The sequence below is a fragment of the Musca domestica genome, unplaced genomic scaffold (genome assembly GCF_030504385.1).
Source record: "Musca domestica strain aabys unplaced genomic scaffold, Musca_domestica.polishedcontigs.V.1.1 7, whole genome shotgun sequence".
In the NCBI taxonomy this organism is placed as follows: domain Eukaryota; kingdom Metazoa; phylum Arthropoda; class Insecta; order Diptera; family Muscidae; genus Musca; species Musca domestica.
Genome location: NW_026712383.1, coordinates 11,935,441 through 11,950,402, shown reverse-complemented (window position 1 = coordinate 11,950,402; position 14,962 = coordinate 11,935,441). Strand labels below are relative to the sequence as shown.

The window sequence follows — 14,962 nt, the reverse complement described above, 5'->3', positions numbered from 1 at the left end:
TATTTTTATGTTCTAAAGAGTATATTTCGAGGTGTCACGAAATAATACAGGGTATTAAAATGGAAATACATTTCACGAAAAAAAAAATAAAAATTAAAATGTTTGTCCCCCTAAAATATGTGGATACTTCTCTCACATTAATCAATGTTCGAACACACCTGTCAGTAGGTGGGTGGCTGGTTGTATTTCATTCCGTGCTGAACATATGTTGTGAAATGTTGTAAAATGTGAATGATTTGAAATCATAGAAAGAAATAGCGACATGGATTTAAATATGAAAGACATTGTGTCTGTGAACATTTCGTGAAGGTGGAAAAATAAAAACAATTTTTTTGGTTTTGGAATTTTTCTTCAATATATAAAAATTAGAAAATATTTCAAAATTTTTTTCCTTGAAAAAAAATCGTAAAATATGGAAGTTCTTCTTCAAATAGTTTGTGGAAAACTTATTAATTAAAATCCATTTTTATTGCTCAGACAGTCCTTGGAACCTTGTTTTCCCTACAGTTAGTCCTTAAAAAGTTCATATTTTTAAAGCCTACAACACTATGTGTTGGGGGTATTATAAGTTTGATTGGGCCAAAAATAATGTAACACCTCAAAATATTTGTTTCCCACATAGGAAAGTATATATGGAACTTCCTATCTCGCAGAGCTGAGTCGATCTATGTCCGTCCGTCCGTCCGTCCGACTGTCCGTCTGTCCATGTTAATTTGTAATCATCCTACAGGTCGCAATATTGAAAATGCAGGTGGGGTTAAGATCAGAATATCTTCTTGGAGATAATTCTCTTTGGAGATAATTGCAAAATATTTAGGTGTTGAAATAGACCAAAAACAAAAAAATTTCCCGACTTCGCAGTTGCTCTATAGGCCACAATTATGAACCAATCGACGCGGAAATTTATAGGGAATTAGAATTTAGGACTGGGCAGAAGCCTACTAAATCGGACAATATTTAGCGGGTAAAATAGTCCCTGACTTTAATATAAGGAAATACGAAAATTTCTACTAAACCGCGAATATTATATATTACAATATATATGTAAATTAATAGATCTTATTTATTCTGCTTATAAATCAAGAACCGCTGGGCCGATTTTCACAATTCCCATTAATTCGGAATGGTCTCTTGCCAGAAACGGATAAAATCTAAGAAAATCGCGGAAAATGTACCAATAAAAAAGTGAATATTTTTTGTTCCATTTTTTCTATTTCTGTCATATTTTTTATCGCATGCGATTTTTTCAATTTGACTTACAAGTTTGAATTGTGAATTTTCTAAATTTTTACAAACCGCAACACTACGTTTCGAGTGTATTATATACATGTTGCAATTATCGTCCGATCGTCTCGAAATTTTGCATTGGGGTTGGGTTAGGGTCAGAATTAAAGCCTATTATTTTTAAGATGTACATTTATGGTTTCAAATGGACTAAAACAAAATTATTTTTCTAATTTTGTAGTCGCTCTATAAGTCACAATTGAAAACCAATCGACACGGAATTTCGAATCAGAAGAGAGTTAAGGACAGGGAAGAAAGGTTATATTTAGCTGTAAAAGGGACCACAACTTTAATAGTTTGCCATTTCAAAATATTCAAAATGTTATTAGCTGCTTAGAATTGGAAATTTTCAAATTTGGGAACTTTCAAACTTTCACTTATTACGAAAAAAATGTATGCACCAAGAAGCGGATTAGTCTCACCTTTTCTCAAAAAATGAAGCTAACCCTCTTGCCATAATAACAAACAATTTGATTTAAGTACTAACAATTTCTTTTAACGTGTTTCTTTAACAAATTACCAAAATAATGTCACGAAAAAAAAAAACAAAACATAGAAGAAAAACTAAGAATAACTATAAAATGCTGACACATAAAAGCACACACATACATACACACCAAATTTAGGTAATGTTCCGCAATTTTTTTAATATTTTCTATACGGTACTTCGGACTTATGGCAGTATAATTTGTCGAGGCGACAACCAACCAACCAGCCAAACAACCAAGTGCTCTTAATTGCATTTCTTGCCATGATTATTGTCATAAATATTGTTGTAGATGGAATGGTTGTAGTAGTTGTTATTGTTGTAGTTGCTTTTGTTGCTAAGCCGACAATCTTGTTGGGTATCTTTGGCCGGTATCATTTCACGGCGCTATGCTTTAAACTCTATTTAACCCATAAACAATTTGTAACAATTCTGTCATTTGTTGTGGTACTCTAAATATTTTTGTTGTGTTTTTTTTTTGGTAGTAAATTGTTGTAGTTTTTAATGTTGTTGTAGTTTGTTTTTTTCTCAGCTCTTTGTTTGCTGGAATTTCTTTTAATTTTTTGGCGTTTGTTTTAATTTAATGAAGGCAATGCGGCACATTTTGTTAGGGAATTGGGAAGGTAATGACAGTGGGCCAAAGTTAGATCATTAAGCTCGTCTCGAAAGAGAAATATACGCATAAATCATAAGCATATGATCTTTGCCTTAACAGGGCAAAACTAGAAAATTAAAAATTCAGCTGGGCCTGGCAAAATCCATCTGGACAAAAACAAAAATTTTGCTGTGAAAAAGATTTGCTAATAGAACTTGATTCGAACTTGGAGGGTCTCTGGTGTTTATGCCTAATCGCAATAAGTTCAAAATAAGTACTACTTTCCAGAGAACGGCCCTTGTAAGCCTGATGAGCCACTTAACCAACGCACTATGGGTAAAAAGCATGATTTTTTGGCATAAAGTCATTTTTTTTTTTGGTTTCATATTTTGAAATTTAACTGATTTCCTAAATGTAGATACCCATATTAGAAAAAAAAATGTTTAATATCAATACGGGTGGCAACCCTTTTTTGCTGGCGAGCTTTTAAAGTCAGCTGTTTGAAAGTCACTTTGTTTTGGTACAACTGGCGGTAAAGATCAGCTAAGTTCAAGTGCTTCTGATTTGACAAAATTGAAAAAAATAAAATGTGTAATTATGGAAAACGTTAGTGCAGGTATGTAAAATTAAGACGAGGTGCCCTTTTTGTCATAGTTGTCTGTTGTTGTAATACTGTGAATTGTTTCGTTTATGTATAGCTTTATATAAAATCTATAAATTGTAGTTGTGTTCCGTGGAGTGTAACTTGTGAATGGCAAAGCATTGCAAAAAGGTATAAATGCCAAGTTATTAACAAAAGTGTGTTAATTAATGAGTAACTAGCCTTTTTTGTTCTATTTTGTGCCAACACGTGTTTTGCAGATAAACATGTGTTTGTCCATGCAGCGCTTATTGAAATTTGGAGAAGCAACAATTGCTCAGAAGATGCACTTGTGAAATATGTGTTACAGAATATCAATAATATCAGTTTAAATGAAGACCAAATGCGTTTGATATCAAAACAAGTGAAAGATTTTGTTAATTATATAAAGAAGCATTTGCCAAAGTGCATCCGTAAACTAGAGCGATTTAAAACTAAACATTCAAAATGGCTTAGCAAAAGTATAATTATTGTAATGAATGAGCAGTATGTTTCTCCAAATCATCATAGCCGATCGGCCAGATCGGCTATATAGCAGCTACATGAAATAGTGCCCAAATCATATGAAAATTCGTAGGTCATCTTGGGGGCATAAAAATGAATACAAATCAAATTTCACTTCAACAGCTTCATAAATAAAAAAAGTTGGGTCAAATAGGCCAGACCGGCTATATAGCAGCTACATAAGAAATAGTGCCCCAAATCATATGAAAATTCGTAAGTCATCTTGGGGGGGCTTAAAAAATGAATACAAACCAAATTTCACTTCAATAGCTTCATAAACAAAAAAGTTGGGTCAAATCGGCTATATAGCAGCTATATGAAATAGTTCCCCAAATCATATGAAAATTCGTAGGTCATCTTGGGGGCATAAAAAATGAATACAAACCAAATTTCATTTCAATAGCTTCATAAACAAAAAAGTTGGGTCAAATCGGCCAAATCGGCTATATAGCAGCTATATGAAATAGTGCCCCAAATCATATGAAAATTGGTAGGTCATCTTGGAAGCATAAAAAATGCATACAAACCAAATTTCAATTCAATAGCTTTGAAATTAGAGTTTATGCCAAAATAAACGTAAAAAAACCCATAGTGCAACGGCGAAACGCATGGCATAGTGGTGAGTGTGTGATAGTGGCTTTCCTTTTCAATGCAAATTTCAGATCATTAAGCTCGTATCGAAAGCAAATGAAACACATAAAAAAGTTTAGATTTGGGTGTATTAAGAAAATCCTTTACAAAATACTGCATTAAACACCAAGGTAATATTTCTGAAAATCCTTGAAAAACTAATCTTAAAAAGAAGAGAATCTTGCCTTTGATTCTGATAGTCTTCGAAAAAAATGTTTTATAACATAGTGCGACAAAATTTTTTTAAAATAATTACGGGAACAGCATAGAATGTCGTGAAAGTAGAGTTAACAAGGCCGGGCCTAACTTTTTATATCCTCCACTATTTGGAAGAAACTAGAAAAATTTAAAAAAAAATCCATCGAAAAATACCCCTCAAATGAAAACCGTTATATGGCGGATATTTGAAGGTTCCGAACTTTATTAACGAAATTTTTAAACAATTCCGGTGAATAATGTCACAAAAATTATGAAAATACCGAATATCTCGGGGTACCGTAATATAGGCGCTATTCTAAACGTAGACCTATTTAGACAATTCTCTTCTGGGGGATAAAGTACTCAAAAGGAACCCCCTGTGTGGATTTTAAGACAATTCCATTAAATAAATTGGCTGAAATCATCAAAATACCGAATATCGGGAGAAACCGTTATATAGGGAAGCAATATAGACAATTCTCTTCCAGGGGGAACAAGGAACTAGTTTTGTGTGTTTTAGGACAATTTCATTGAAAATTTTGGCAGAAATCATAAATATATCGAATATCGGAAAGCCTATATGGGGATGTACGCTATGGTGATCCTGCATAGACAATTCTTTTCTAGGGGTTAAACTACTCACAAGGAACTCCTTGTGTGAATTTTTCGGCAATTCCATTGAAAAATGTGGCTAAAATCATTAAAATACCGAATATGGGGGGGTACCGTTGTATGGGGGCTATACGATGTCGTGGACCGATAAAGTCCATCTTCGAACTTGACCTGGCTGCAGACAAATGACAAATCTATGCAAAAGGTTAGCTTCCTATCTTAATTCTTTTTGACTGTAGCGTGATTACAACAGACGGATGGACGGACGGGCAGGGCTAAATCGTCTGAGAATTTTACGCTGATCAAGAATAAATGTATTTTGTTGGGTCTAAAATTATTATTTCGATAAGCTACAAAGGGAATGAAGAACTTAATATACCCTCCATAACATGTAAAACAATTAAAAAAGACCATAAGTTCGGCCGGGCCGAACTTTTAATATCCTACACCATCTGAAAGAACTTAAAGAATTTTAAAAAACTTCCGAAACTAACATTTAAATGAAAACTGTTATTTGGAGACTATACGAAGACATCGACCTGCTCACGAAATTGTTTGTCATAGGCTGTAGTACCCATTACGAACTTTAAATACGAAATTTGAAATAATTCCGGCAAATAATGCCGCTAAATTATCAAAATACCGAATACTGTAATATGGGGGGTCATACAAAGACGTATACCTACATGACCCATTTTCAATACCAAAAGTCCTGCAGACATAATATAGATTTGAGTAAAATTTTATCAATCTACTTCATTTCGTTCCGAAGCTAGAGTGATTCTCACAGACGGACAGACACTCCTCAATCGACATAGAATTTTATGCTGATTAAGAATATATATACCTTGTGGGGTGTAAAATTTATATTTCGAGTTTTTACACACGGAATGACAAACTGAATATACCCTCCATACTATGGTGGAGGGTATAAAAAAGGGCAATGCTGATTAGCTAATTTCATAATAATCCTCGTAAAGTTATCGACAATATTGCTCAGGACACTATATATGTAAAATGTCAGGATTCCATGGAATCATAATCAGAAAATTTAAAAAATTTTGGAAGAGGGGGGAGTTTGCTCCCGCGGTTTAGGTTATTTTGCGATGAAAACTTTAAAAACGCCGATATACGTGTCTTTTAAAGTGTTCTGTTTTTTCTGTAGTTATTGAAAATAATGAATGTTGTCGCACAGTGTAATTTAAGCTTTTTTTCTCAGCAAAAAATTAAAAAAATCACTTATTATCTTTCCCAAAAAATCTTTAAAAATATACGTTCTTTCCAAAAAACAAAAAACCACTTCCATCCTAAAAAATCCAAGTCTTCCGAAAAAATATGTAAAATAATCTTAGCCTTCCCACAAAAGTATAAAACCACGTCCACGTCCTCCTTTAAAAATTGTAAGGATTTTACGTCCTTCCCAAAATATTCTTATAAAACCAAGTCTGATTTTTAAAGCCACGTCCTTCTCAAAAAATTTTAAAAATTCCAGTTTTTTTCCAAAAACATTTGTTTATTGAAAGTTCTTGAAGATATTTTCCTAAGAGCTCCAATCTTTCAAAATTCGATGTTCTTTTCGAAAAAAATAAAAGAATCCTCGTCCATCTCAAAAAATCCAATCCTTCCCAAAAAATATGTAAAAAAACCATACACCTCCGAGAAAAGTCTATAAAGGTCCACTTCCTTTTTAAACAAATTTTAAGGAGTTCACGTCCTTCGCTTTATATCCTTGTAGAATCACGTCTTCTTTTAAAATCTGTACGTCTCAAAAATCCTGAAAAATCCACATTCTTTAAAAAAAAAAAAAAATTGTGTGTCGGAAGGCCTTGAAAATATTTTCCTAAGAAAATAGGTATTTGTTGTTTTGATAGTCCTTCCGAAAATATCCATATCCATGTTCATAACTTCATTAGCCCCTCCAAAAATAATCCTGGTTTCTTGCTCTAATATCCCCTCCAAAAAATTATTTTAAAATCTAATGTCCTTACCTTGATGGCTCTCCTAAAAAAGTCTCAAAAAGTCCTCCCCTTTTTAACTTTCGTCCCACTGTCCACCAGCCTTCTTGGTATTGCAGCTATGCTACAAATGCTAAGCTTGGTTGCATATCTTGGGCACAGAAACACTCTCTTTGAGGCAAGCCCAGCGACGATGGAGTCATGTAAAGCTTTTGGACCATTCATTCTGACACTTTGAAACAGCAGCAGAAGAAAATGAAGAAGAAGCAGCAACGAAACAAATTCCGAAAGTACCTACAAACAAAATATGCCAGGCAAAGAAATGCTCTGCGGAGTGTTGAAGCCCAGTAAGAAATTTCACAAAACTAAGACACCAAGAAAGAAAAAAATTAAAAAAAAATCTACGCCATAGAAATATAAACTAAACACAAAAAGTGAATGCACGTTTCTAGAAAATAATAACAAAAACAACACCAACAACAACACGAAAAGGCAACAACAGAAATGAGATATATTGCGGCATTTTTATGGCAAATATTTAGAGCAGAAATACCAGCAGCTCGTGGCTGGTGTAGAAAATAAAAAAAAAAAAACTCCAAATGAAGTTGTAGTTAAGTAAATGTGTAAGAGTGTGTGTGTCTGTGTCTCATAAAGGGGACCATGAGGCCAGTGGTCGGGTGTCCTATGGCAAAGTAACCAACAACAAAAACATATATCATTTCCGCTTTCCCTAAAATGAATGGAAACAAACAGAGCAACTAACCTACAGGTCGTCCAACAAACAGACCATACCATTCGCTCCAACCAACCACACACAGAGGACAAGACAACTAAGTCAAGGCAAAAAACAAAAAAAAAAAAAAAACAAATCAATTTCAACAACTCTTTCGCCTTGGCTGCAAAATTGCAAAATGTGTTGTCCAGATGTCCAGTTGTTGACCACCGCAAAGTCAGCCCCAAAAAGAATTTATGGCCCACCCTCTGCAACTTAACTCAAATGCCGCACTTGAATGATGAAATTTTTTTAGAATCGTTTGAATTGTTTTGGTTTTTTTTTTTCAATGCCATTTCCTCATGTGGCATATTGCCACACATACTATGGGCGGAATGGTTGGTTGGTCCGACATAAAGGTTGCAATAAAGTTCAATGTGTGACATTTTTTGTCCACAGTGTTTTTTTTTCTCTGAGGAAGAAGAAAAATATTCTGGAAAAATTGATTGGAATTTTCCAGAAGAGAAATAAAACTATTTTTGTGGAAATAACCGTTAGCTCGGAGAATTGATTTAGCACAAAATTTGGCAAACCACAAAAAAATAAATATACTTCTTTTCGAAAATAACCACAGATCGCATAATAGATTTGAAAAAATTGCTCTTCACGAAGTCATCTAGAATTTTGAGCAAAAAAATTATCGGTTCCGCAACATGGGTGTGTAGCAGAAAATAAATATCTCTCAATAAAAATCTCTTTTTCAAAAATCTCAAAATGCTATCCATAATATTGAGAATGCACTTTTAACTTATAGACAGGCGGCTTACAGTCATTCCGAACATATCTGGTATAGAAGCCATGGACGCCATATTTGATATTTCCGATAGTTGGATGTCAACAAAATTGCTACTTTCGATAGTATCGGTTAATTTATGAAATCTCTATAAGGAGGAGGAGCAATTTTACACAACAAAAATTCTGAATTTAACTAGCAAAAGCATAAACCACATAGTTAACATTGCTTTTAACAGAGTAATTATTATACCCTCCAACATAGTATGGAGCATGGTAGAAGAATACAGGTAGTCGCATCGACGCAACTGCTGGGACAATGAACTGTCAAACCAATGTTGGAATTGAAAATATTGAATTAAAAATTATAGAAATTTGTAAAATTTTTTGAAAAATGCATATAATAACAACCTCCGATTTGTGTCGTGTTAGAAAAATGATAAAAATATACTTATTTTCGTCAAAACATTTTAAATTTTTTTTAATGTTCCTAAGCGTTGATGCATCTGTATTCTTCTGCCATGACTTGGAGGGTATAAAAAATTTGTCATTCCGTATGTAACACCTCGAAATATACATTTTAGACCCCACAAAGTATATATATTCTTGATCAGCATAAAATTCTATGTCGATTTAACAATGTCCGTCCGTCTGTGGAAACTACTCTAGCTTCCGAACGAAATGAAGTTTTATGTCTGCACGACTTTTGGTATTGAAAATGGGCCATGTAGGTCCACATCGTCGTATAGCCCCCATATAACGGTACCTTCCGACATTCGGTATTTTGATGATTTTAGCGACATTATTTACCGGAATTGTTTCAAATTTTGTATTTGAAGTTCGTAATAGATACTACAGCCTATGACAGAAAGTTGTCTATGCAAGTCCACGTCTTCGTATAGGCCCCATATATCAGTACCTCCCTATATTCGGTATTTTGACGATTTTAGGTACAATACTCACCGAAATTGTTTGAGATGTCATATTTGAAGTTCGTAATGGATGCTACAGCCTACGACAGAAAATTATTTATGCAAGTCCAGGTCGTCGTATAGCTCCGATGTAACGATACCTCCCTATATACGGTGTTTTGATGATTTTAGCTACATTATGCACCATTTATTTCAAGTTCCGAATTTGAATATGGTAATGGCTTATGACAACAATGCCTATGTAGGTCCACGTCGTATAGACTATAGACGGCTATTTAAGATTTGACCAGAATTTTTAACGGATTTTATTTTTAGAAAATTTCCAAGTTCATTCAAATGGTGGAGGGTATTCAAAGTCCGTCCCGGCCGAAGTACTGCTTTTTAACTTGTTTTTTCTTAAATATTTTTATTTATTCTTTTTTTAATCAATAAATGAATTTGAAATCTGAAATTTGGCACGAGAGTCACTGATGGAGTGCAGAATAAATATACCAACAGGTTTTTGAAAATTCGAACCTTAAGGTTACGAAATGTACTAAAATGGTACATAACATCTAAAATGGAACCATTTGGTATTATGTGAACGAAGAGAGCTAAAAACTTGAAATTTGGTATGAGAATCAAGCTTGGAAGGAAATTTTGTTATATGAAGATAGTTTTGGAAAAGTGTACCAAGTATATGAGCTGTACTAAATGGTACTAAATGTGGAACAGTTTGGTTCAGGGTGAATGGATGAAACTGGAATTTTAAAATGTAGCATTGTGGTCCATTTTGGTGGTTGGTTTGTGGAAAAGACGTGTTTTCGAAATTAGTACTACATGTGAACGAAAAGTACCAAACAGTACTATATTTGGTACTGGGTGAATAAATAGGGTTTGAAATCTGGAATTTGGTATAAGGGTCGTTGTTCAAGTATAGCCTGGACATATGGGGGTGGAAAATGTGGAAATGTGTACTACAATTGTACGGAAAGTACTGAATGGTACAATATTTGTTATTGGGTGAAAAAAAGAGTAGAAATTCTGAAATTTTATATTAAGGGGTTTGTTGGTATCAGAAATTGACGTACGGAGTTTTTTTTCGGAAAAGTGTACTATAACTGTACAAAAAGTACTAAATAGTACTAAATTTGGTATTAGTAGATGGAATAGAGCTGAAGTCCTGAAATGTTATATGGGTGTCACTGTTGGTGCCTGTGGTTGGGAGATGAAGCTAGTTTTGGATATGCATACTTTATTTGTATTAAATAGTACTAAATTTGGTAATGGAGGAAATTAAAGAGCTGAAATCCTGAAACTTGATTTTTAGGTCATTGTTGGTATTTGGTGTTGATACTTGGAAGTGGTTTCGGAAATGTGTCCTTTAACTGTACGAGAAGTTGTAAAAAGTACAGATTTTGCAAATGCGTACTATAATAGTTCGAAAAGTACTAAATAGTACTAATTGCTGTACTAGGTGAAGGAATAGAGCTCAAATCCTAAAATTTTATATTGGGATCTCTCTTGAAATCTGGAATTGAGATATGCAGGTGGTTTTGGAAATTGTGCGAAAAGTACTGCTGTGGTTTAGATATGGAGGTAGTTTTGGAAATTTGTTCTATAACTGTACGAAAAGTACCAAATTTGGTATTGAGCGAAGGAAGGACCATGGAAATTAAAGGTCGAACTTTAGAATAGGTACTGACCCTTTTATTATTTATTATTAAAGGTATGCAAATATGGTCCAATTTTTAGGGACTTCAAGATCATTTCTTGTTGCATTTTTGGTCAAATTATGGTATAGCCTTCGTAAAATGGTAGCTCCCAGCGGCATTTTGAAAGACCTGACCACATGTTTCAACTGATGAAAGTATAATTCACTAATTTTGCAGATTTTAACATAAATTAAAGAGGGGAGAACTTGTCCCCTCTATTAAAGTTAACTTGAATTCCTGGCGTTAATGTAAGATGTGGAGTCTTGATGCCTTCAAGGACCTATAGTAGAATTTTATGACAAATAATTTTGTGGATTATTTTGACTTTTTATGACCTCGTTTAAATTGATTTTTTAACAATCTTTTTAAAAAATGGCCAAAAAGATCGTTTTTCGGTTCAATTAAGGATTAAAATTGTTGGCCGAAATATTCCTCGTATTCTTGTCTGCAATATTGCCGAAGCCACTATATATCTAAAATCCACGGATTCCGAATAAACTTGATCCGAAAATTTCTAAAAGTGTAGAAGATGGGGGAACTTGTCCTCTCAATTTAAGTTCTTTGAATTCCAAGCGTTAGGGTAAGATTTGGAGTCTTGATGTCTTCTAGAACCTATAGTAAAACTTTATGACACATAATTTTGTAGAATATTTTGACTGGTTACGATACCATTTAAAGGGAGTTGTTAACCATATTTCCAAAAGAGGACCAAAAAAAGTTTTTTTTGCTCGCTTTAGGGTTAATGTTTTCAACCGAAATACTCCTCATATTTTTGTCTGCAATATTGCCGAAAACACAATGTACCTAAAATCAATGGTTTCCAAGAATTTTGAATCCAAAAATTGCCAAAGATTTTGCAGAGGGGGGTGGGGGGTGTGTTGGGTTAAGCCTTAGTTTAATTTGCGATATAAAATAAAAAAAATCGCCGCTACACGTGTCTTCATTTTTGTAAGCTCTACTTCCATCATCAGATTTTTCCCCTTAGTAATTTTTATGTTGCACAGTGTAATTTGAAGTTTTACTTGCTTAATATTATTATAAGTTTGACCAGAGAAAGGTCACAAAAAATTTTGGAATTTTGGGTGACTCAATCTTACCCTTTTTAGGGGACTTGGGACAACTAATCTTTGCCTTAAGTCTCACAAAAACGTTGGGATTGGGTCACCTAAAATCCACATTTTTTTCTGACCTTTCTCCGGGCTTCCGCTTAATGTTCAGCAAATTTCAATCAGCATTTGTTTTCAATATTTTTTCCATTTTTTTTAGTTTCAAAATCTCTTGTTTTTAGTTTTAATTTCACTTGAATACTGTGCACAAATTTGCCAAAAAAAAAAAAAAATGTCCACCTAATTTTTAAAACATCTTTCCCTTAGCATTTACTTTCAATATTTCCTTCATTTTTTTTACTTTTTTTTGACTCCTCGAAAGTCTAGTTTTCAAAACAAATAAATCTATTGACAAATAAATAAAAAAATTACCTTTGGATCCAATATCGAGCGCTCCAAACTATCCTCGCGATTCAGTGTGTTGATGTTGCTGCCACAGCTGCCATTCAAATTTCCGCTTTGCTGCTGCTGCTGAGCGGATGCTTCCAAACGAAGCCGGGCACGTTCTACACGTGCCAATGTTGGACTATCCAAAATCGAGGGAGCACGTGAGGGTGGACGTGAATTTAAATTAGCGGATAAGTGCTGCTGTTGATGAACCTGTGTATAGGATTGGGCGGACGAGGAAGCCGAAACCGATGAAGAGGATGCATGGCTATCGCGTTGATGTTGGTGTTGCTGCTGCTGTTGCAAATGTTGATGCAACTGCGATGAGGAGGAGTTTGTGGATATGGTATGGGCTGGTTCCAGGGTATTGCTGGTCGAAGAACTGGAACCCGGAGTGGGTGTGGAGGCCGTCGTTGTGGAGTTAACCAACATTTTGATTTTTAAGGGGTCCGAACACAGGGGTTAGACAAAAAGGGACTATTTTTCAAAACTATTTTGGATTTGATTTTTTTTTTTTTGGTAAGTTGTTGCTATTGTTATTTTTTATTGTTGTTGTTGTGGCCTATACTAAATCACGTTTTTTGTTGCTGCGTCTTGGCCCTTGTTTTGAAATTCGTCTTCTTGTTTGACATTTAAGACTGTTGTTACTATTTTTTTTCAAACTCGCTCTCAATTCAAGTGCTTTATTTTGTTAAAGACCGGTTTTTGTTGTTGTTTTTCTTTTGCTCACGTTATGTTTATTGTTGTTATTGTTAAATTTCAAAATTATGGTTTGCCGTTTGGGAAGCAGGGAAGAAGACTATTTCAATATCTTTTTTTTTCGGAAACTTTTTTCAAGGACTGGCCGACTGGCTATTTTTCATGACCACTCCTTGGGGGACCTTCTCTTTTTGCAATTATTTTTTTTTCGATTTTTTTCTTTTTTTCCCTCATTCGTAGTAGCCGGCCAAGTTAAATTGGTTTGATTATGCCGGTGTTATTTGAGTAAAGTGTCAAAATCGAAAAAAGGAAATTGAGAATTCCAGTCGTGTTTCAGAATTTTTGCGGATGGTTGGCAAAAGTAAAGACACTTTGGTGAGGTTTTGGTATTCAATATTTAATTGGTTTTAAAATTGTATTTTTTCAAGAATTTTTTTTTTTTCAACACAAAAACACCTTCAAATAACCGGTTTTTATTTTCAATATTTTTTTTTATTATTTTTCTTTAATTGGAAATTTCTTTCATTTTCAATAACTTTTCACAAAAGAAATTTTTCTTATAAAATTTTTTTTTCAATTAGAAAAAAATTACTCTAATTTATTTCAAATTGGCAGATAAGTATTCACAATAAATCCAAATTCGGTTTCGTTGGGCTCCACAAAAAGAAATAATTTCGATGCACTTCCAAAGTCGTATTTGGTCGCCGCCACCGCCACTTACGCATTCACGGCGCAAAACGTGCTCTCGCATTCAATTAAATTTTCCGATTGAAAATTCCAAAGTCAGCGCTAATGGATTTTTCTCAGTTTTTCAACATTGCATTCATGATATATTTCATTACATTATTTGTTGCCGCAAAGAAAGAACATGTTTGAATCGCACACACTCCGGCATGCATGGGGCAAATAAACTTTTTGAATTTTTTTTTCTTATTCAGATACAAAAAAAAAATCACACAAGTCTACTCTCCTCCCAATTGGATGGAAATTCGAATTCGTAACGACCGTATTCGCTTGCTGTCCGTAATAAACTAAAGCAGTAGCCAGAGGCCGCTAGTTGGAGCGTACATTTTGCGAAAACAGGTTTCTGTTTGACAGAAAGACGACGACACGCAACTCGAACCCCAACGAACACAAAACAATGTGAATTGAAAACAAAACACACTTACATGAGGAGAGAGAGAGAGAGAGAAAAGGAAAAAACAATCTCAAAGATAATGTATCGCTAAGATGCACAAAATAGTACATTTTCGTCGATGTCGCGTTCGTGTGTATTTTTATTCTCTCGCTTTCAGTCGTTGATTAGACTTCAACGGATACACACATGCTCGGGTGGTGTACGCATTGTTTTGCCGTGAACACTTAGAGAAAACAAATGACAGATTTAATGAGACTGGATGCGTAGGGAATTATGAATATGTTGAGTTCTTATTTTATGCTTTTGGAAATGTACAGTGCCTTTTATTGTCATCGGAAAACATCCTGTTTTAAGTCAAACTGTATATAACATTATTACGTATATTTTTTAAACCCCTTGAACCCCTTATCAACTGAAATTTACTTCTTTTTGAAACAAATCTACATTTTCACACATTATTTTTCAATGTAAAATAAACATATTCAAACATTAAATTACAAAAGAAGTTATTTCATACAAATTCAATGTATTTTTAATTTAATTAATATGTTAATTGGAAAACCTCCATACTTATATTTTTCTAAATAATTCGAATTA

General features: G+C 34.0%; 1 protein-coding gene across 4 annotated transcripts in view; it reads right to left on the bottom strand.

The window, feature by feature from the left end:
- LOC101895102 (GATA zinc finger domain-containing protein 8) overlaps positions 1-13,002 on the bottom strand; it is a 216,679-nt gene extending 203,677 nt beyond the window's left edge. For all 4 annotated transcript variants that reach the window (XM_059129879.1, XM_059129882.1, XM_059129880.1 and 1 more), the window contains exon 1: positions 12,514-13,002. In XM_059129879.1, coding sequence (XP_058985862.1) covers positions 12,514-12,960 — 447 coding nt within the window. In that variant the 5' untranslated portion in view covers positions 12,961-13,002. The remainder of the gene's footprint in view (positions 1-12,513) is intronic.
- Positions 13,003-14,962: the final 1,960 nt, after the last annotated feature.